The sequence below is a fragment of the Microcaecilia unicolor genome, chromosome 11 (assembly GCF_901765095.1).
Source record: "Microcaecilia unicolor chromosome 11, aMicUni1.1, whole genome shotgun sequence".
NCBI classification, from domain to species: Eukaryota; Metazoa; Chordata; class Amphibia; order Gymnophiona; family Siphonopidae; genus Microcaecilia; species Microcaecilia unicolor.
Window position 1 is genome coordinate 162,436,701 of NC_044041.1, and position 22,505 is coordinate 162,459,205.

The 22,505-nt window shown below is 43.3% G+C and overlaps 1 protein-coding gene across 2 annotated transcripts in view; it reads left to right on the top strand.

Moving 5' to 3' along the window:
- Window positions 1-22,505, top strand: part of LOC115480055 (WD repeat-containing protein 62-like) — a 250,748-nt gene that overhangs the window by 43,183 nt on the left and 185,060 nt on the right. For both annotated transcript variants that reach the window (XM_030218472.1, XM_030218473.1), the window contains exons 6-8: window positions 6,719-6,856; window positions 16,468-16,650; window positions 22,299-22,459. In XM_030218472.1, coding sequence (XP_030074332.1) covers window positions 6,719-6,856; window positions 16,468-16,650; window positions 22,299-22,459 — 482 coding nt within the window. The remainder of the gene's footprint in view (window positions 1-6,718; window positions 6,857-16,467; window positions 16,651-22,298; window positions 22,460-22,505) is intronic.

A 22,505-nucleotide genomic window follows, 5' to 3' on the forward strand; every position in this document is an offset into this window, starting at 1 on the left:
AAAAAGGAAAAAAAATGAGAAAGCTGTTTTGTCGGAGCCACACAGTCCCACTTTCAGCCGGCCGGAATTGATCGGCCCTCCCGCCGTGAAGTGGACGCTGAAGTCAGCGGTGGCCACTAACCACTTTCCCGGCCGGGGGAGTCGGTGAACCGATCCGCCTGCAGTGGGAAGGGGAAAGAATATAATCCGATTTCCCTTTCTATTCCTGTCCCATCTGGGGTGCCAATGTAACGGGTCCGAAAATCAGGAGGCGAAAGACAAATTGGTTCCAAAACAAAACAACTTTTATTGCTAGCAATTCACACAGCACCGAGTACAATCTCAGAATACTGTGTGTCGAGCGTCATCTGACACTCGTTCTTATACAGATTACTAGTCATGCGCATAAAACGCATCATACGTCACACACACACATGCGCAGTACAGGCACATGCGCAATACATTAGTAGTTCTGTAGTTCTCACAGAGAAAAGATACGTCAGTTTCATAGCTTTCATAGAAATTGTTACTTTGCAAGAAATGTAACTTATTGCAGTGTTCCAGCACATCTACACAATACAGCCTCTATGCATAGATCACGAGACTGGGCTGGCAGAGCCAGCTGCCTTTCATACAACCCTAAATTGCTGACTACTACAATTTGTTATCTAGCTGCTGGTTAACAAATACATGCTACTAGTAAAAGTCTAAACTGCACAGGTTTTGGTCTTAGTCTAGGCTCATTATATGTAAGGCACAAAAGGTCCAGTGCATTAATAAAGTATGGCTAAAAGGCCAAAAGCAGAGGTAGAGTCCATAAGTATAAGTCCATCCGTAGGCACAAAACATGAGGTTGTTCTGGTGGTCAGTAGTATTCATAGTATTCGAGTAGTATCCGGCGTTCCACCCCTTCACTAATGTAACTATTGTTACGCACCTTATTGGCAATATTTTATAATCTGTGTGTGCAGTTTTGTGTGCTAAGCGCAAAAATGGGCGCACAAGTTTATAGAATTAGGGGCTTACCCCCAGATTCTATATAGCATGTCTAGAGATACGTGCTGAAATCCAAGCGGATTCTATAACAATGCGTGTAACTTAACAGTTTGGCCATAAATGGTAATTTGGATATTGGTTTAAAATTGTCCACTTGTTCCTTACTTCCTTTTGTTATTTTTCAGAAGTGGTGTAACCACTTTTTTTTTTTTAACTCAACTGGCATACTACCTGCATTTAAACTTTTATTTACAATTTCAGTAAAAACTGGAGCTACCATATCCTTAATCGATTTTAAAATTACTGGTTGACAAACATCTAGCTTACAGTAGCTGTTCTTAACTTGATTAAAAGTCTTCTTGATCACATCTGCTGTTACCAAAGTAAACTCAGACCATTCTTCATCCTCACTCAAAAGCACATATAGGTTCTAGCAGTAATTGTGAATAATCAAATTCTTCTGTTTTTTTCTGAAATACCACTGCAAACTCATCACAAGAAATAGCGGACAGAGAATTATTATTACTTTCCACCTCAGTTAATCTAGTAACAATAGCAAACATGTCTTTGGTGTTAAATGAGGCCTTCTCAATGGACTCATTGAAAAAAGCACATATAACCTTACTTTCGCTCTATAATCCACTAACTTCTTCAAATATCCAATTTGTGTATATCTGGAAGGAAACCTTCTCCACTGCTTCTCGTTTCTACGTAATTCACGTTTCAACACACGCAGATCCTCATTAAACCAAGGTGCTTTATAATTTATTACTAGTTTTTGTTGTCTAAAAGGAGCCACTTCATCAACCACACTAGATAAAATATTATTCCAACCATTAAAACAATCCTCAACTGTATCTTCTTTGCCAACTTCAAACATCTCTAGACTTGTTTTCAGCTTTTCCTGCAATTCTTGCAGTTCAGATGATTTTCTCTTCCTGATCCAATTCTGAGATTTACTAGATCATATTTTTTTCCTCCAACTCAATTTTCACACTTACTACTGCATGATTAGACCATGAAACAAACAGATGTCTTCAACATAGTAAGTATTTCCTCTCTCATTATTTCTTCGCACAAAAACAAGGTGTAAAGTATGACCAGCAATATGTGTTGACCGTGCGACTAACTGGTACCATCCTAACCCCTCCAAGGAATCTATAAAATTTGACAACCACATCAACTTTACACAGATCAGCCTGCATATTAAAAATCACCTATTAACATAGATTTTACCAGTCCAAATTAGTGAATTAATAATTCAATAAGGAAAGAAAAATCATTACATAATATACAGGGGGCTGCATATACTAATCTTACGTTTAAATTTTTAGATGTCATCATAACAGCCTCAACTCCATCAATTGTAATACCCCGTTCTTTCTTTAGATTTAAACTTTCTATATTTATAATCAATACTCCTCCTGTTTTACCTAATCTTGACTGAAACTGAGCTAAGTAACCTACTGGACAAATTTGATTGATCAATATATGGTCTTCATCAGGTATCCATGATTCTGTCACAGTAATTATTATCGATAATTAGAAATAATTGTTAATTTATTTCTAACTGACCTTGCATTGATTAATTGCAAATTTAAACTTTTTTTTTCCTTGTGCAGCAACCTTGTCAATTTTAATATTTAATCAGATTTCTATAAACAGACCTCTTCTCACCTTTATAAAAAGCTAAAACCCCATATCTTCCACTCCCAACCAACACTGAAATTTAAGCAAAACACATTTTGTTTTAGTTCCCTCCAGAGAAGAAAAACAAAGAAAACCTGTTAATACCAAACGCAGTCCTCTTTACTGTATATAGTCTGTACAAAGTCCACATGAAGGAGTGCACATTGGTGTGCCTCTGGCGCAGTGCAGCTCCCGATATATTCTAGACACACCTACTGATGTCACCATAGGATGGAGTCAGATGTCCCGGGAGAGTAGCAGCTGATTTGTTGCCATGGATAGGTCTCACTACAGGTTTCCCCGTGGTATGGTGTTATAAACAGCGTCTCAGGTAGATGTTCCTGCTGCTAGATGTTGTAATCAGCGTTTCAGGCACAGTCTAGCAAGGTAGGTGACTCACTTTATTTGGCGCACTGCAGCTCCCGATATACTCTAGATACTCTGACATCACCAGGGGGCAGAGTCAAGATTTCCTGGGCGTAGCAGCAGATCTGCTCCCATGGATAGGTCTCACTACCGGTTTTCCCCTCTGTATGGTGTTATAAATAGTGTCTCAGGCAGATGTTCCCTCTGCCAGATGTTGTAATCATCTTAGTCTGCACTGATTACCACACCAATTTTTTTTTTGTTTTGTTTTAATTGCAGCTGAATTTTTACAGTGGAAAAACAAATAGTGCAAATCATACCAAAACCTGGGAGGGTGCAGAAGTGTGAAAAGATGAACATTTCAGGACCACCATAATCAAAAACAATGCTCTCCCTTATCTAAACACACACTTGTATTTGAAAAAGGGGCTGAGGTCCCTTTGGTGGTCATTAGTTTCCCAGCATAGATTGACAGCAACTTTCCTGAATTACTTCTTATTCCACAGACGAGTTTATACACATACAAGGTTGGCAGTGCTTTCAGCTTCGTGGTTTACAAGAGAGGTTTCCATATAAGTCAAGTATACATGGTAGTGCACAAATTTTGTTGTTGCAATTATTAAAAAAAAAAAAAAAAATACATTAAAGAAAAAGTCAAAGTAAGTTTGGGTCACAAGAATATGGATAAATAGTGGGGAGTAACAATCACATTTTCACACAAGGGTGAGGATGGGCTTTATAATTGTAAGCATAGAAACACTTATTATGCAGGTAAAATACAAAGAAAATCAAACACTTCATAGAAGGGAAAAATACACTGACCCCAAAACAGCTAAATACTGCAAGATTGAGGCCAGGCATCTACAAAAAACCTTAAGAGCAGTTTTTCCTGTGGTCATCATATACACATTTAAATATTGTTGGAGAGGAATATATTTTGCTTAATAAATATGTTAACCCCTGAAGGAATTTTTCCTCACATTTCTATAAAAAAAACCCATACAATAAAAGTGCTTGCTTTTTACAGTATTTGCTCCAAAGGTAAACCTCTAGCTCAGGTGCTGCTATACACACCAATTTATTTTAGGCGCCATATGTGGTATCTTCCCCTTAGTGTCTGAGAGGTTAATCAACTGTTTCCTATCCAACCATTCTACTCACTCATGGTATTATACATTTTTATCCTAGTACCTCTGAGTTGGTTTCTCCAAGTTGAAGAGAGCGATCCTGTTTTGTTTGCCCTACTTGGAACCTTTTCTAGTTTTTTCTTTATCAGGGTTCAAAATATCCCAGCTGCCAAGTTACCATGGTGGGTTGTAGCAGCCTCTATAACCTGCTGTCGGTTACAGAACGTGGCACTGCATGACTCTGTGTAAGTCTTAGTTGTGCAAGAACTCTCCCAGTGGTCTCAAGTTTCATTAAACAAGCATAAGTGTTCTGTACCATTGTCTCTCTGTGGATGATACTAAATTCTGCACAGGGTGGACACCCTGGAGGGTGTGAATGACATGAGGAAGGACCTAGCGAAGCTAGAGGAATGGACCGATATTTTGCAACTAAGGTTTAATCCCAAAAAAAATGCAGGGTCATGCACTTGGGTCGCAAACATCCAAGGGAACGGTACAGTATAGGGGGTGTAGTGCTTCAGTGTGTGAAGGAAGGGCGGGACTTGGGGGTGATTGTGTTGGATGACCTTAAAACTTTCAAACAGGTAGAAAAAGTGACGGTCAAAGCCAGAAGGATGCTTGGGTGCATAAAGAGAAGCATGACCAGCAGGAAAAAGGAGGTGATAGTGCCGTTGTATAAGTCTCTGGTGAGGCCTCATTTGGAGTACTGCGTGCAGTTCTGTAGACCGCACCTACGGAAAGATATAAACAGGATGGAGTCAGTCCAGAGGGCGGCTACGAAATTAGTAAGCGGTTTTGAATGCAAAAATTATAGGGACAGGCTTATGAACCTTAACATGTATACGCTGCAAGAGAGGAGGGAGAGAAGAGACATGATAGAGAAGTTTAAATATCTCAAGGGCATTTATGTTCAGAAAAGAGAGTCTTTTTCAAATGAAGGAGAGCTCTGGAATGAGGGGGCATATGACAAAGTTAAGAGGGAATAGGTTAGGAGTAATCTAAGGAAGTATTATTTCACAGAAAGGGAGGTGGAGGCATGGAATGGCCTCCTGGAAGTGGTGGAGTCGAGGACTGTTCCAGAATTTAAAAAGGCATGGGATAAGTATGTGGGATCACTTAGGAACAGGAAGAATTAGGGGTTAGAGAGGGTGGGCAGACTGGATGGGTCTTATGGCCTTTATCTGCTGTCATGTTTCTATGTTTCTATAACTCAGACAAACACAGAGCTATGGGGTGCACAGACAGAACATGAAGCTACTCCTGGGGCAGCCACAGATAAGGAGGAGGACAGAAAGCAAGGAAAAGCCTGTCAGAGAATGGGTTACATCTACACAATATAATTTTAATAGATTTTAATAAACAAAGTCCTGTTGTGGTGGAAATTATAGAAAAAAAGATTTGTAAATACAATGTAGACAACAGTTTAAGGATTAAGATAAATCATTCCTTTGCCCCCACTGAGACTAAGAAACAGGTCAGAGATAATTGAAAAACATCATAGGGAAGGTGGAAGGAATTGTGGATTCAGGCCTTTTGATATAACATAATCCAGTATTTCTGTATTGCAAATGCCTTAAAAGTGGTTCTCTGCAGTTTGCAAAATGTAAAATTATAAAATGGGAACAATCTTTCCATGAAAATACAATAAGAATATTAAAAATATCACAAATACTAGCTCAAGTCAAGTTGTATTTAGGTACAGTAGGATTTGAGGCTAGGAGTGGTTGACTTGTGGAGGTGAGAACTAGCTGGAGTGTGTGAGGTAGTGGTTGGGGGTAGTGAAGGGAGAGTGTTGGGAGGAATGGACTAAAGGCAAGAATGAATTACGACAAACCTGGAGGGAGAGAGCAAGTGAGACTAGTTGACGGGACTGAGGAAAGAGAGAGAGAGTGGGTGGGGAGAAGGTGCTGCTTGCTGTATTTCTTGTATTGGTATTCATGGATGCATTAAGGGCTTGCTTTGCTTAGATTTATTTCCCCCCCCCTGGACAAAGAATGGGTAAACAGTAAATCAGGTTCTAAAGGAGCTGCAGTAGATCTGAAAAGATTCCTCATCTTCCCTGCTCCTTATTTCCACTGGCTTCTGAATAGAAAGAAAACTTACCAAGGCCTGTTCTTTATACTTATTGAGTCACACCATAGACTTACAACATGGAGAACAAAACTGAAAATTATGCCTCTAGTTATATCTTTTTGAATAACCCCTAATACTCTATTTGTTCATTTGGCAACCCCAACGTACTGGGCTGAAAATTTCAATGTATTATTCACAATGACTCCAAGATCTTTTTCTTGGCTAGTGACTCCTAACTTAGAACCCAGCATCATGCACCTGTAGTTGGGTGGCTGTTTTCCTATTTGCATTGGATTACACTTGCCCAGATATATTTTATCTGCCATTTGGGTGCCCAGTCTCCTGCTCTCATAAGATCCTTCGGCAGTTCCTTACAATCGTCTGCTGTTTGTGCCATCTGAAAATTTGATCATGATTCATATTAAACAAATTTTTGTCTCTAAAAATTGATTTAAATTTAAATCTCTCATATGTTTGTATTTTGCTAGAAAGACACAGTTGTGGCCACCAACAAAATATCCAGCAAGGTCATTGCAGTGTCCTTCTCTGAGGATAGCAGTTATTTCGTTACTGCTGGTAGCAGGCTTGTCAAGTTCTGGTACTTGGAGACATCCAACGAACAGCAGGTAAAATATGAGATATTAATCATTTGTCTTCTGCCTCATTGTCAGCAAGCGGCATGGCCACCAGTTTCTTTAAGCTGGTGACTGTAGTCTGTGTGCCATTAAGGGTGTGTCTGTAGAGCCTTGGTATGTCCTGAACAAGAGAACACTTGGATTTGTGCCTGCCAGAAGGCTAAGCAGAGAAATTTCAAATTGTCTGGTTTGGTTTTATTCAAATTCTAATCTGCTTTAACTTGTGTTTCCTTCTCTTAGAGATAAATTCAGCAGATAGAATATGCTATCTGAAAAAGACAAAAACGAATAAAAAAAACTCCAACCCTTTCTTTTCACTTGCAGGGATTTTGGCCTTTTAAATTACTATATCTGATTTAATCCTGACTTTATAGTCCCGCCCTGCCCACCTCTCTCCCACTCACCCCTTGGCTAACTCTACTTATGTAGGAACATCCAGAGACAAATATCTTCAATAAACCCTACATTGCTCAATCCTCCTCACTGATATCCCTTAACACAGCTCACCTTTTCACACCTGTGAATCACATCAACATGACCATCTTTCTGTGATTGCATTGTTGGGCCTTAGTCCTATGGCAAACAGTCTGGAACCTTAGAGCTTGCAACAAACAAAACAGTGAGGTGGATCCGAGGAGGATGTCTAAAGGTCTTTATTGGAAAACAGCTAAAAGATGACCTGACACGGCCGTGTTTCAGCACAAAATGCCTGCCTCAGGGATGTGGTAAATCTCTGATGTTATGGCAGAAATGCTTAACAACGAGAGTGTCGTCAGAATCCTGGTTATGAAATCCTTGTGATATCCTCAATGGAACAGGAGTGTTGAATTGCAATGGCCATTCAACCGGCAAAAGTTGGTGATGCAATTCAGCACTCCTGTTCCAGTTTAGTAGTTCACCCATTGATGCTAGCTTCTAAGCATGGAAATTGAGAAGAGGGCTTCCTGGCTGTAAGATCACAGCAAATGATACAAGTTGGTGGACATAAGTTTTTCACACAGTCAGTGAAGTTTCTGAAGACTTTGGGATATATTGATGGACATACATGCCATAAGTATTGACTGAGTTGGTCTCTTTGAAAGTGCATTAAATGATGGACATATAGCTATATAAATAATTCTCACCTCAAACATTCTGAAGCTCCCTCTGTGGCAGGGAAACACTGAAGCCATGCACTGTTGGTAGGCTAGGCTGTCAGAACCACTCACTTTCACTCATGCACCACTCACTCTCACTCATAGACCCGCCCTCAGCCACGCCCCTTCCGGAATAATTCGCAACTCCAACGTTCTAAATGAAGCTGCAACTTCCTCTTGCATGGTGGTGTAGATCGGAATGTGCATTTTTCTCCATGAGTGTCGGCCCCGCCCTAGCGTCACAAAGTGATGACGTCAAGGGCGGGGCTATGACACTGCGAATCGCTCCCCCCCCCTCCGTCCGATGTCAGTTGTCTTCACAACGAACCGGCCCACCGCAGCAACTGCAAGAGCGATGCCCACCTCACACGTCGCTGCCGCAACCCCCTCCCTCCGTCGTCACTGTGTTAAAATGGAAACCGCCCACTGCACCAACAGCAGCAGCGGATGCACAGCTCACACATCGCCGCCCCTCCTCCCTCCCTCCTTCCGATGTCAGCTGTGTTCAAAAGGAAGCGCCCCACCGCTGTGACAGGAGGAGCGGATGCACAGCTCACACTTACATCCGCACCCCCCCCCCCCAGGTCGACGCTCCTTCTCCCCCCCCCCCACCCCCGAGGTCGACGCAGGCATCGCTTTCAACTAATTCACCTGACTGAAGTCCTCCTGATTGTAAAAGAAGCACAGAAGAGCAGAGGGCAGGCTTGCCTTCAGCATTCCCCTGCTCTCTCAGCGTCCCGCTCATTTCCTGTTGGCCGGGACGCTGGGAGAGCAGGGGAAGGCTGAAAGCGAGCCTGCCCTCTGCTCTTCTGTGCTTCTTTTACAATCAGGAGGACTTCAGTCAGGTGAATTAGTTGAAAGCGATGCTTACGTCGACCTCGGGGGGGTGGGGGGGAGGAGGAGCCTCGACCTCGGGGGGGGGGGGGGGAGTGGGGGAGGAGACAATATTAAAATTCCAGATTTATGTCCCTGTCTAAAAACTTTTCATTATTGCCCCCTTACCAGTTTGCCCAACATAGGTATAAAAATCGTTGTGGGAAGCTTGCAAAGGCATCACAAAGGGCTGTTAGGTTGCTCATGCTGTATATATGAACAAGAAAAGAGAGGTCAAGGTAAGTCAGCTACAGAAAGAAGTTAAATGAGCTGTATTAGTCTATAAACATTCTGTGGAGCCTGCTGTCTTTAACAATCTGTATGCATTGGAAGGTCAATTAAATATATTATTCCAAGTACAATTATAATAAAGCAAAGTAAGTTCACACACTCCCACCTCACCAGACACTCCCCACTCAAACATCAAACACACACACTCGCCCCTCCCTCTGAGTTCAACGCACCCTCTCTCATTTTCAGACATACTCATACACACTCTCTGTGTCAATCTCCTGGCCCATCATGCTCAATATACACCCTTCAAAATTACTAATTATCAAGACATCAGGTGTATCATCACCATTTGTTAAACAACTAAACACATTACAGGAAAACCTTGCTAGCGCCCGTTTCATTTCAGTGAGAAACGGGCCTTTTTTCCTAGTGTTATAATAATGATGATATTTGGATAAGATAGTCATCTTTGATATATATTACAGTAGTGCTACAATTGTTAGCATATGAACAATACAAAAGTAAGGAAGCTGCAAGAAAAATATTGTTTTAGTAGTATGCAGTGGGTATGGGCATTTCTTTAGTCCTTCAGAAGAAGGAGAGGTTATTTTAACAGAGGAAGAGTGTGAATGATTGGGTGTAATGAGTTTGAATGAGTAAGAATGTGTTTTGATGTAAGCAGCAAGGGAAAGCTGATTAGGTTAAAGTTTTGAAAAAATTTTCAATGCTTTTTTTCTAATAGTTAAATAAGATAAGTGGTTGTAGTTACTTTTGTATGAGAGGTATTGATCTTATAACTAGAGTGAAATAGAGTTTACTTATTAGGAAGGAAACAATGAATATGCATGAGATCTGTTTGTATGAGCTGCCTTCATTGTATGCAAATACATCATGCATATTCATTGGGGGAAATCCTGAAAACTCAACCTGGTGAGTGCTAAGGTTGGACACCCCTGATTTATAAGAATCGGTGTATGCCAAGGCTACATTCCCAGAGCTGAAGTAGGGGAATAGGTCTCGTAGAAATAGACTATACCTATCAAGCTACTATCATAGGCCTCCAGGTTTACTTAACGGTATCATCAGATCCAAGTGCACAAAAGGCGCTAAAATAAGAGAGAGCTTCCAGAATCCATTTCCATCATTAAGCTTGGACAAGTGCTCTGATGAATTTAAAGTATGAGAGAATCCACCAATACGAAAAGAGAAGGAAGCAACAGAATTTGCGAGGGAAGAGAAAAACCTCTTCAAGGAATTGGATTAGTGGCTGAGGAACAACTAGTAGCATATGCATAAGTACAGTGGGGAAATATCAAGTCTTACTTCAGGAACCATTCGTTGATCAACTCCAGACACATGACTAATTTTTGAAGCACTTGGGAGTCTCGGCCAGCTTGGTCCCTGCTCCCCAAGGATGCAAACTCTGGTCTCCAGGTCCCTCCCCCCCGCCCCCCCCCCCCCCCCCGCCCTTCGGACTTTTTGTGTGCCTCGGGCCCCCTCCCCTGCATTGCCTGGGAGGAGTCCCTTGAGTGGGGGGGGGGGGGGGGAAGGAGCATTGCAGTTTTTTTTTTCTTGTTAATTAAAACAAATAAGAAAAGTGAGTAAGAAGAGAATCGGTACCGTTTGAGGTCTGGGTGCAGCTGTGTGTCTTTTTTGGGGGGGGGGGGGGCAGGTAGAGTGTCAGACTGGCAGTGAGGCTGTTTTCTGGGCACCATTGGGGAAACCGCAATGTCAATACTGCAGGAAAAGTTGTGCCGCTCTGCAGCCTGTTCAGTACACTGTGTGGTTTCTGTATTTATCAGTCTTTGCTGGCGCCTCACTGGAGTATTTGTCGGCTGCAGAGAGTGATGCACAAGGGCCTCTGCAGCTGTGGTTTTGGCAGAAACGTCCATCATATTAGCTTCAGGGACCCTCTCTTCTTCTGATGATCCCCTGGTTCTCTCCAGGCATGAATCCCCGGTAGGCTTCACCCCGTTCTCACCTGAATTTGTTCTTCTGCTCCACCAGGCCTTTTGCATGAAGAAAGGACTTCCTGTGGAGTCTTCTGTGTCTGCTCAGGCATCTCAGTCCCTGGTGAGGCTGGTTGAGAACACAGAGGTAGTGCCTGGGACGAAGAGATCCCGGATTTCCCCTAGGGATGGTTTGGATGACCTTGTTTCCCTGGGTTCCGAACCCCTGGAGGAGGGTTCTCTGGATAAGGACGATTAGGATCCCTGAGACGGGGATCCTCTGGATGAGTTTTCGGAGGTTCCTCTGGGAGAAGTTCTATTGGTGGTGCACATTTTTTGTCACGCTGAATTATCCTGTCTACTTTACTTTTAAAGGTATTGCAGACTCAAAGTTTCAGAGGACCACCCTCCAGTTGCCAGGAAGGGCAGCCCTCTTTTGAAGGGTTTTGGCAAGCATCCTCACACTTTTCTATACCATGAGGACTTGAAGAAACTGGTGGAGGCGGAATGGTAATTCCCGGATGTGCCTTTGCGCATTGGTAGGGCAATGGCACATCCTTACCAGCTCCCTCTGGCTGAGCTTTGAGATCTTTAAGCTGCCCAAGGTGGATTCGCTGCTGACCGCAGTCACCAAGAAGACAGCAATTCTGGTGGAAGGTGGGGTGGCTTTGAAGGACTCTCAGGATCACTGGATGGAAGCCCTTTTGAAACGTTCATTTAAGGTAGAGGTTTTCAACCCAGTCCTCGGGGCACACCGTGGAGATATCCTGAAAACCCCAACTGGCTGGGTTGTGCCCTGAGGACTGGGTTGAAAACCTCTGATTTACGGCTTCAGCCTTGCTGTGGTTATGTCGGCGAGGGCCTGTTTCCAGTGGGCCAAGAGTCTGCCGGACTTGCCTGCTTCTGACTCTTCTTGGTCTTCCTCTGAGGTTATCAACTTAGAGATTGGTACAACATTCTTAGCAGATACTTTGTTTGACGTTATCTGTTCCTCCACTAAGAATCTAGCCTTAGTGGTCTCTGAACGGCATTTCTTGTGGCTTTGAAATTGGTTTGCAGCTTCTAAGGTCCAGTTTGAGTCAGCTTCCATTCAAGGGTAAGTTGTTCTTTGGTGAGGGTTTAGAGAAGCTGGCCAAGAATTTAGGTGATTCTAAGGTTCCGAAGCTCTTGGAGGATTGAGCTCGGATGTCTGGCTGTCAATGTGGTTGGGGACGTTTCCGCAAGCTTCGGCGGTATCGGCTGGGCAGAGATTCTGCATCCTTGTGGAATAGGTTCTGGAAGAGAGGCCAGTCCTTTCAATCTTTTCATTCATTTTGTGCATGCATGCCGGGGAGGTCCTGATGGCTTGTGGGGAACAGCAGGCACTTTCAGTGCTATGCAGTGAGGATTTGCGGATCCAACTTCCAGTTCCCCTCGGTGGCAGGTTGCAGCTGGTTTACTTGGGAGTGGGGTCCACATAACTTTGGACCAGAGTGTTCCTCGATATCATCAAAGAGGGTTATTCTCTAGAGTTTCATCATCCTCTTCCCAACGCGTTTCTCGTTTCTCCTCGCAAGTCCTCAGTCAAAGTGGTGGCCATGTGTCAGACTCTTGACCGGCTCTTGGCCTTAAACGCTGTGACCGGCAGAACAAGGTTCTGGCAGGAATTCTATTTACTTTGTGTTGCCCAACAAGGAAGGCTCCTTTTGTCCCATTTTGGATCTGAAGCATGTCAGTCAGTCTGTGCAGGTTTTCTCCTGCTGTTTGGAGACGATTCGGTTGATCATTGTAGCAGTTCAGAGTGGAGAGTTTCTCACTTCATTGGATTTATCCATATTCCGGTTTGGCCAGTCCATCAACAGTTCCTTCGCTTTGGGTTCTTAGGGGGGCATAACCAGTTCCAGGCGCTTCCTTTTAGCCTGGCTATGACTCAGAGAACCTTTTCCAAAGTCATGGTGGCGGCCTTCCTCCGGAAGGAGGGTGTGTTGGTGCATCCGTACCTGGACGACCTGTTTGATTCGGATGAAGTCTGCTGAAGAGAGTTGGGTTGCCACTTCCAGGGTGGTTCACCTCCTGCAGAGCCTCAGCTGGGTGGTGAATGTGGACAAAAGTTTTATTGCGGCCAACTCAGACATTGGAGTGTCTTGGAGTGTGTTTCAACATGTGCCTCGGGAAGGTTTTCCTCCCGGAAGTCCAGATTCAGAAGCTCCAGGATCAGGTTTGTCACCTTTTCTCCTGTAGCTGTCCATCAGCATGGACGATTCTCCAGGTGCTGGGGTCCATGGCGGCCTCCATAGAGGTGGTTCCTTGTGCGAAGACCCACATGAGGCTCTTTCATGTGAGACTATTGGCCCATTGGTCACCTCAGTCAGATCCTCAGGAGCTTAGCCAAGATTGGATAACAGAGCTGGTAGTGGGAGGCGGGGCTGGTGGTTGGGAGGCGGGGATAGTGCTGGGCAGACTTGTACGGTCTGTGCCCTGAAAAAGACAGGTACAAATCAAGGTAAGGTATACACAAAAAAGTGGCACATTTCTTGGGCAGACTGGATGGACTGTGCAGGTCTTTTTCTGCCGTCATCTACTATGTTACTATGATTCTGCTTTAGCATCTGGTGCGTCACAGATTTCAGTGGTGGCTGGACCAATCTGATCTGATTTGGGGCATGCCCTTGGACCTACCGGACTGGGTGCTGGTCACTACAGATACCAGTCTGCCCAGCAGGGGAGCACATGTCCCTGAGCCACCATACCCTTACAGTGGTCAGCGGAGGAGTTCCTTTTGTCCATCAATCTGCTGGAGACGCGTGCAATTCATCTTTCCTTGTTGAAGTTTCAGTTGCAGATTCGACACCGGGCACGGCAGTCAAGTATGTCAGTTGTCAGGGGTGGCACCAAAGTCTCCAACTAGCAAGGGAGGCAGCCGCTCTCCTGTCTGGGACCAAACAGAACCTCCTGTTGCTGTCAGTGGCTCATGTGGTGGGAGTTGTCAACCTTGAAGTGGATTTTCTCAGCCGCCATCTGCTGAATCTGGGGAGTGGCCCATGCTGCATCCACCTTTCAGCTCTTGGCCCATCAGTGGGGGACTCTGATTATGGATCTCATGGCCATAGCGGGGAATGCCAAAGCTCTGAGATTCTTCAGCAGGTGGAAAGAGCAGATGACGGAGGGCTTGGCTACATTAGCTCAGCTCTGGCTGCACCATGGCCTGTTGTATGTTTGTTTGGTTTCTTTTCTCTGTGGCCGCTGGTGGGGCAAATGCTTCAGCTAATCCAGTCCCACGGTGGTCAGGTCATTCTGGTTGCTCTGGATTGGCCGATGCGGCTGTTACTTGGATCTTGTAGATTTACAGATGGACGCACCTCTTTCACTGCTGGTGATGGACGATCTCCAGCTTCAGGGTCCGGTGCAAATACCGAACGTGTCTCGATTCTCACTTACAATTTAGCTGTTGAGCGGGCGTGGTTGTTGAAGGGGTATTCGTCCCAAGTCATTCACATGCTGCTTAGTTCCAAGAAGTGCTTTACCTCCTTGGCTTATGTCAGTGTCTGGTGTATATTTGAAGCTTGGTGTTAGGAGAGAGAGGTGGTCCCTCTTCGGGCCTCTGTGGTTTATATCTTGGATTTTCAGCAATGTGGTTTGGAGAAGGGGCTGTCTCTCTTCCTTGCTAGTATAGTTAGTGGCCTTAGCCTGTTTTAGAGGTCTGCTGCAGGGCAAGTCCGTTGTGTTCCATCCAGATATTTCTCATTTCTTCCAGGATGTCAAGCATTTACTGTCTCTCTTTCGGCAGGTGATTCCTGAATTTAGTGTTGCCAGCCTTCGTGATGGTTCCTTTGATGGTCCCTCTGAAGCATGTGTCCTTTAAGGATTTTACTCTCGAAATGGTGTTTTTGGTGGTGATAACCTTGGCTCAGTGCATTTTGGAGTTGCAGCATTTTTGTGTCAGGAACGTTCCTTGTTTTTTTTAGGGAAAAGGTGGTGTTTTATGCCCAGTTCCTTCCTGTCTGCCCAAGATGATCTCCTCTTTTCATGTAATCAGTCTATCTCCTTGCCATCTTTCGCTCGAAATGGGTCTTGGAGTCCCTTTCCTTGCTAGATGTCCACAGGGCTCTGCAGTGCTATCTTCGCCAGATGGAGGAGTTCTGGAAGTATGACTGGCAGTTTGTGCTGTTTGTGTGTCCGCTAAGAGAAGAGGCAGTGTCTAAAGAGGTTAGGGCTCTTCAGCTTGGAAAAGAGATGGCTGATGGGAGATATGATTGAGGTCTACAAAATCCAAAGTGGTGTAGAATGAGTAGAATTGAATAATTTTTTTTTTTTTTTTACCCTTTCAAAAAGTACAAAGACTAGGGGACACTCAATGAAGTAATATGGAAACACTTTTAAAACAAATAGGAGGAAATATTTTTTCACTCAACAAATAGTTAAGCTCTGGAACCCTTTGCCAGAGAATGTAGTATAATAGCAGTTAGCGTATCTGGGTTTAAAAAAGGCTTGGACAAGTTCCTGGAAGAAAAGTCCATAGTTTGCTATTGAGATGGACATGGGAAGCAACTGCTTGCCCTGGGATTGGTAGTATGGAATGCTGCTATTTAGGTTTCTGCCAGCTACTTGTGACCTGGTTTGGCCAGTATTCGAAACAGGATACTGGGCTGTTTGGACCATTGGACTGACCTAGTATGGTTATTCTTATGTTCTTAAATTCTGGTAGTATTTTAGAAAAGGATCTTCTGACATAGAGCCTCTTCTAAAATACATGCAGGAATGCAAGTGTATGTATTAGCTGCTTGTGGGGACAACCATTTTATAAACATCAACGAAAGCAACTAGTCAACAAAAAACATCAGTGTCAGCATTTACACTTGTAGGTTGGTATTTTATAAATGTGTATGTGTTCCATTTGGAAACCTACATGTCTGAATGCTCCCAATTAAACACAAAGCCTGCAACCATTTAGCACAATCAATTTTGAGGGGGAAAAACACGGGGGGATTAAGAGGGTGACCTCCCATAATCTTTCTTGTAGGTCACTGTCAGAAACATGCACTTTTTCAAATCCTATATATACACAGGAACAGCTGTAAATCCCAGTGTTGATCACAGTGATCATAGATGTGCATTCCTTTTCTGAAATGAGGAATACAGATATGTATTTTGGTTCTTCCCCATTCATGCCCAAAGCACCCACCCTTGCCATGTGCACATACGCAGAACTGAGTGTTAATGTTTACTAGATTATACATGTATAAATACCAGGATTTACATGTGGAAATTATAAATAAAGCTCCTAAAATAACAGCCATTATTTCTTTGGGTTTAAATTGCTGTGATATGATTTTTACATATTTCTTTCTCTAAATGTTGCATCAGCCAGATTCCAGTTTTCATATGCTGGGCTCCAAGGCTGCATCCTGGTAATTGATTTTCCTGGTTGTAGGTCACAGGGACTGTGCCCTTAGTGGGCCGGTCAGGGATCCTTGGAGAACTTCATGATAACCTCTTCTGTGGTGTGGCATGTGGGAAAGGAAGAGCGTCAGACAGCACTTTCTGTATCTCCTTATCCGGGATTCTCTGCCAATTCAATAAGAAGAGGGTGTTGGATAAATGGATCGACTTGAAGGTAAACATTAGTGTGATATGTTCTGGCTCCATTAAGATGCCCAGCAGAAGATGATCTGAGCATGACAGATTGCATGGGTATTTGTTATACCTTTTACCTACCACAGAATATATTATCACCACATGTAGTTACATTTTTAGGTGTACTCCTATATATGCTAAAGGGAAATCAAACAATATGGGTTAATAAGAGCATATGAACAAAAACACACATTAGCAATTTGATGAAACTAATTTTATTGTTAGCTCACCTTTTGTAAATGCAGGATTTCTAGAATTTGCCAGATTGAGTTTATATTAATGCAGCCCTCACTGTGTGACTTAGAGAAAACTCAGCGTAGGGGGTGGTTGTAGTAATGTTGATGGGTTCAGTAAACATCACTGTCAGTGGATCTTTCCAAACAAAGTTGGAAAATGCAAGGGAGAAGTGAGCTGAGAGCAGAGGATATGGCAGTGAGAGGAGAGGGGTAAGCGCAGACTGTAAGATAAATGATAAATGATTTTAGTCAGTGAAGATAAGAAAGGTTGAGTTGTCTGTGGTTAAAGATTTGGATTCTAGTATTCTTGTAACACAAAGAATAAGGAATTCTGGAGGAAGTCACATCACGGTGCCAAATGGCCACCTAGATCCTGATCTCCCACTACAACCTACTACAATATCTAGCGCATATCCAAACCACCAATTTACCTTCAGGTAGTGGTTTGATTTGAAGGGAGCACTTAATGACATGAGCAAAGCTTCAGCTTCCTCGAGGAGAGACTGAGAACGCTATGGTGTCCGCTGTCGTGCTTCCTCTGCTCCCATTTCTCCCATTGACTCTGCTCTTTCTGTAGCCAATACATGCCAAACTTTAGCGAAGAGGAAGGTGTCGCATGAATTAAAGCCATGCCTGGCAGAGATCTGAGATTAAATTAAAGCCTCTAAGGAAGATATCCTAGAGCTCATGGATACTGTAACTGCTGACCTCCGTGAACTTGACGGGTGTGTGAAAGATGTGGAGGTGCGAATTGAGGAACATACAGAGAGGATCTCTGCGTCCGACTCTTGACTCTAGCAGCTCTCGACAGGATAGGACAATTTATTATACAAATTGGACGAATCGAAAATAGAGGGCAATACAAAAATCGTAATTTCCGCTGTGTCCGAGAGGGCGTGGCCACAGGTGTCCCCGCTATTGTGCGCTCGCTTTGCATGCAACTTTAGGCTCGGAAGGTACTGGCTGTACTGTGGGACTGCGACAGGACCATTGTGCTCTTGGCCACCCTTCAGATAACCATTTCAGGGATATCATAATTTGGTCTACAAAGCTTGCTGACTGGGAGCGCCTTTTGCAACGTGCCTAATAGGCTCAACATATGGATTACAGTGGTGCATGGATCCCTCTTCCAAGATCTTTCTCAATACACTTTGACCCAACGAAGGAACATGAAACCTGTACTAGATATTTTACTCAAGGACAAGATTCAATATCGCTGGGCATTTCCTTTTGCGTTGTGCTTTGTTGCAATGGGAAGATAATCAGAGTTTGGACCCTGGCTGCAGCTTGGAAGATTCTGCACAAGGCTGGCTTGACTTTGACTGCATTGCCTCCCAGCTCGGTAGCTCCAGAGACCAAGGCTAAACTCCTGAAGTGGCAACAGGTCCCTGCTAAAGTGAAGCATCCCCCCGAAGCTAGCTACCACTGAGGCCCCTGTTTGACTTTGTGCCCAGCGTGACTTCATACTCTCTGAATAACTGTTTGCTCTATGGGGTGCTGACTTTTCACACCTTGTTTTCTTTTATTTGGTTCATTGTACCATTTAGTTGTTTGACTTTCTTGGTACTGAGTGGATGGTTTGGAAATATTAGCTTTATATGGTTAGTTCAGGTGTCACTATGGGGGAGGGGGTTAGTTTGGTGCGGTGAGTCGGGTCCTCCAGTTCCCATTCAGAGGTTGGTCAGGGCTTCTGATTCCTTTTTTACCCACCTTAGATCTGGGTTACACACTTTTATGCATGGTAAATTGATTGTAGCTGGGAATTTTAACGCAACCTTAAATCCATCCCTTGATCATTCAGGTGGAGTTCTGAGTTCCGATATTAGACTGTGAAAGTCATTTGTCTCTCTCGATGACTTGGGCTTGTATGACTCTTGGCATTTTGTGCATCCTTCTGGCCAAGATTATACCTTTGTTTTTGCATTCTCATTGGACTCATTTACGTTTAGATTATATCTTCTTGGATAAGTTGTTCCTGCATTTGGGGGGGAGGGTGGGGGATGGTTACTACCACTGTTTGGGGGCATTACTATCTCTGACCATTCCCTGTATGGTCCATTATTCCCTCTTCATGAGGAGAAGAGAGAGACTGCAGGTGGACTTTGAATACTATCTTGGTACAGGACCCTGAGATCAATTCGTGCTATCGATCTCTGTTTAAGGAATATATTGAAAAATAATCTTTACTTGGGTCTTTTGTTGATCATTGTTTGGGATGCTCTGAAAGTTGTGTCATGGGGCGATTTTCTTCAATGGGCTGGTAAGAGAGTTCATGCTTTGCATACTCGAGTAACCGATTGTTTAGTTAAAATTCATTCTCTCAATGAGCGTCACAAGCCGACTGGTTCTGTCTCCATGTTGTGAGAACGTCAGGTTACTTAACTTCAACTTGATGGTATTTATTCTGAACAATTACACTTTATGAATCTTAAAACTAAACAGGTTCATTATGAACATTTGTAGTAAACTTCGTAAGCTTCGAGCGGATCATACAATCGTTAAAGTGGGAGATGGGAAAGGCCAGGTTGTGATCCACTCTTCCTTCATTTGCTCCAGTTTTCAGGAATATTATCAAGTTCTCTATACTCAGGATTGAAGCATTCGATCCAATGATATCAAGGCTTATCTAACTGCTCAGGAATTGCTATCCTTGACGTAGAACCATCACACCTGTTTGGAGTGCCCGGTTATTATTCTTGAAATGCAGAGGTTCTTAAAGGGCTGCCTGTGGGTAAATCCCCAGGTTTGGATGGTCTCCTGAATACATTTTACAAAAGTTTTGTTAGGGAACTTGCTTCTTTATTGGTGAAGATTTTAATTCTGTCCGGGAAGGCAAGGAGTTACCACCATCCATGATGGAAGTATGGCTAGCTATCATTCCAAAACCTGGGAAAGACAGAACTGAATGTGCCTCGTATTGCCCCATTTCTTTGGTTAACTCTGATATTAAAACCTTGGTGAAGAACTTGGCTAATCTCTTGGCAGTTGCTCTTCCTCTTACATACCTGGATCAGATGGGCTTTATGGTTCACAGATAGACTTTGGATAACGTGAGACGCATGGTAGATTTATTATACTGTGCTGAGAGAAGTTTCCCTGGTGCCCTCTTGGATTAGATGCTGAAAAGGCTTATCTTTTGGCAGTCGCTCTTCCTTCTCTTATGGCTCACAGACAGGCTTTGGATAACGTGAAACACATGGTAGATTTGTTATACTATGCTACCTGAGAGAAGTTGCCCTTGTGCCCTCTTGGATTAGATGCCAAGAAGGCTTTCAACAAAGTTCATTGGCCATTTATGGAAAAAGTGATGGAGAGATACGTCGTAGGTGATCACTGTCGGGGTCGGATACAGGCTTTCTATTCTTCTCCTCGGGCTTGTGTGAGAATCAATGGGGGCAATTCCACCTCCTTTGCCCTTATGAGGGTTACCTATCAGGGGTGTTGCTCGTCCCTGATGCTCTTTGCTATGGTGATGGAATCTTTTGCAGTGGCAGTGCGTTCTAACCCAGACATATCTGGTCTTCGTGTGGGGGAGCGGGAATATAAATTATGTCTGTTCTCTGATGTTTACTATTCCTTACTTGCCCCTTGGTTTCTCTGCCTAATCTATTGAAATTGATAGCGGAATATTCGGCAGTTTTGGGCTTTAAAATCAACATAGCCAAAACAGAAGCTATGGCTATCAGCATACAGGGTGGAGTTTGACTAGCTTAGATCCTCGTTCTCTTTTCGCTGGGTTCATTGGGGGATTCAATATCTAGGATTTACTTTAACTCCATCTTTTTCTGATTTGTTTTCAGCTATTTATCCGGACTTGGTTCGGAATCTCTACCGTGACCTGGACTGTTGGGATTTTCTAGATCTCTCTTGGCTTGGTAGAATTGCTGCCCTGAAGATGAATGTCCTGCCCTGTCTAATGTATTTGTTTTAAATTTTACCCTTGTGACTGTCTCAGGGCTTTTTCTGGCTTTCGGGATCGCCTGATCTGGTTTATTTGGCATAACCAGAGGCCATATCTTCCGCTTCTGTTGTATGGTTCTTCTGTGCTATTCCATTATTTTTGTTGCTTGAATTTTTATAAAGACTTCTCGATATTTAAAAAAAAAAAAAAAAAAAGAATAAGGAATGCTTAAGCAAATCAACATGGGAAGCATTTCCATAAGTGTACAGAGGAACTAGTAACAAAGCAGTGAACATTTTTGGACTTCTCCAGCAGTCGGTATCTATTGGGCCACCTCTGCTGAGGTAGTCACTGCCTCATAGGACCGGGATACCACTAGATTCCCTGAGCAGAGGTACCTAGTGAAATTTAACTGTTGTGTGATGTTAACCAAAAATTGACTGGCAATAATTTCTGTTCAGGCATGTTTGGGACAGAGAGCAGTGATAAGGGTGAAGGAGAGAGATATCTCACTTTAAAAAAGGAGCATATAACCTGCTCCGTATTTTTGGCAGTGGCTTCAGCCTATGCTGGCGAAGTTGTGAGGCACTGGGGGATGGGGGCACATAACCTGCTCCATTTTTTTTGGCAGTGGCTTTTGCCTATGCTGGCGAAGTTGTGGGGCACTGGGGGATATGTACTACATTTGGTGGGCATGTCCGTTGGCTCAGCGGTTTTGATCTGAGGTGGTATTGCTTCTTCAAGAAATGTTTCAGCTTAGCTACCCCCAGAAAGCTGTACATTGCCTACTACATTTTAAACCAGTCTTTTTGTGGCCAGTAAATTGGCGGCAGCATGGAAACCACCATTGATGCCACCATTGCCAAAAGTTCTTTGCAAACTTGATTATATTTACCAAATGTCTCAATTGGCAAATTTTCATAAGGTATGGGGTCCTTATATTACTTGGAAAATGGCTACGGGTTGTAGAGGCCTGTATACCTCATGTTATCATATGCAGTTATTTTCTCTACGGACTTCTCTCTCTGCCACAGCCCCATGGGAAGGTTAGGGAGGGCTCCAAGGGGTGGGTGTTTATCTGTTTGGTATTTGTATTGTAACCTTGATGTTGGATTGCTCTATTTCGTTATTTAATAGGTTGCTATTGTTATGGAAATGAATAAATAAGCTTTATTTAAAAAAAAAAAAAAAAGGGAGCACATTGGCATATAGGTCAAGAAGCTCTTTAATACAGTTTTTTCTAAGCCTGTCCTGGAAATTCCATACCCAGTTGGGGTTTCTGGACATTCACAATGAACATTCATTAGATAAATTTGTATATGCTAGGTCTCAAATGCATGCAGATTTGCCTTGTGCATATTCATTGTGGATATTCTTAAAACCCAATTGGCTATGGCTTCCCTAAGACAGATGGGAAGCAGGGCTGTCTTACTACCATTGACCTCGATTTGTTTTAATTCCTAGAGTCTAAATTGAAATTTCTTGTTCTAGGTCTCCCTGTCTAGCTGCCTGTGTGTGAGCGAAGATTTCATCTTTTGTGGCTGCTCAGATGGGACTGTGCGAATCTTTAAGACCCAGAACTTACACTTTCTCATAAATCTTCCCAAGCCTCATCCTTTGGCTGTGGATGTGGCAAAAGGACTTGACCCCAGGTGCAACGGGATATATAAAACATCATTATTTTGTGTTTTTTCCTTT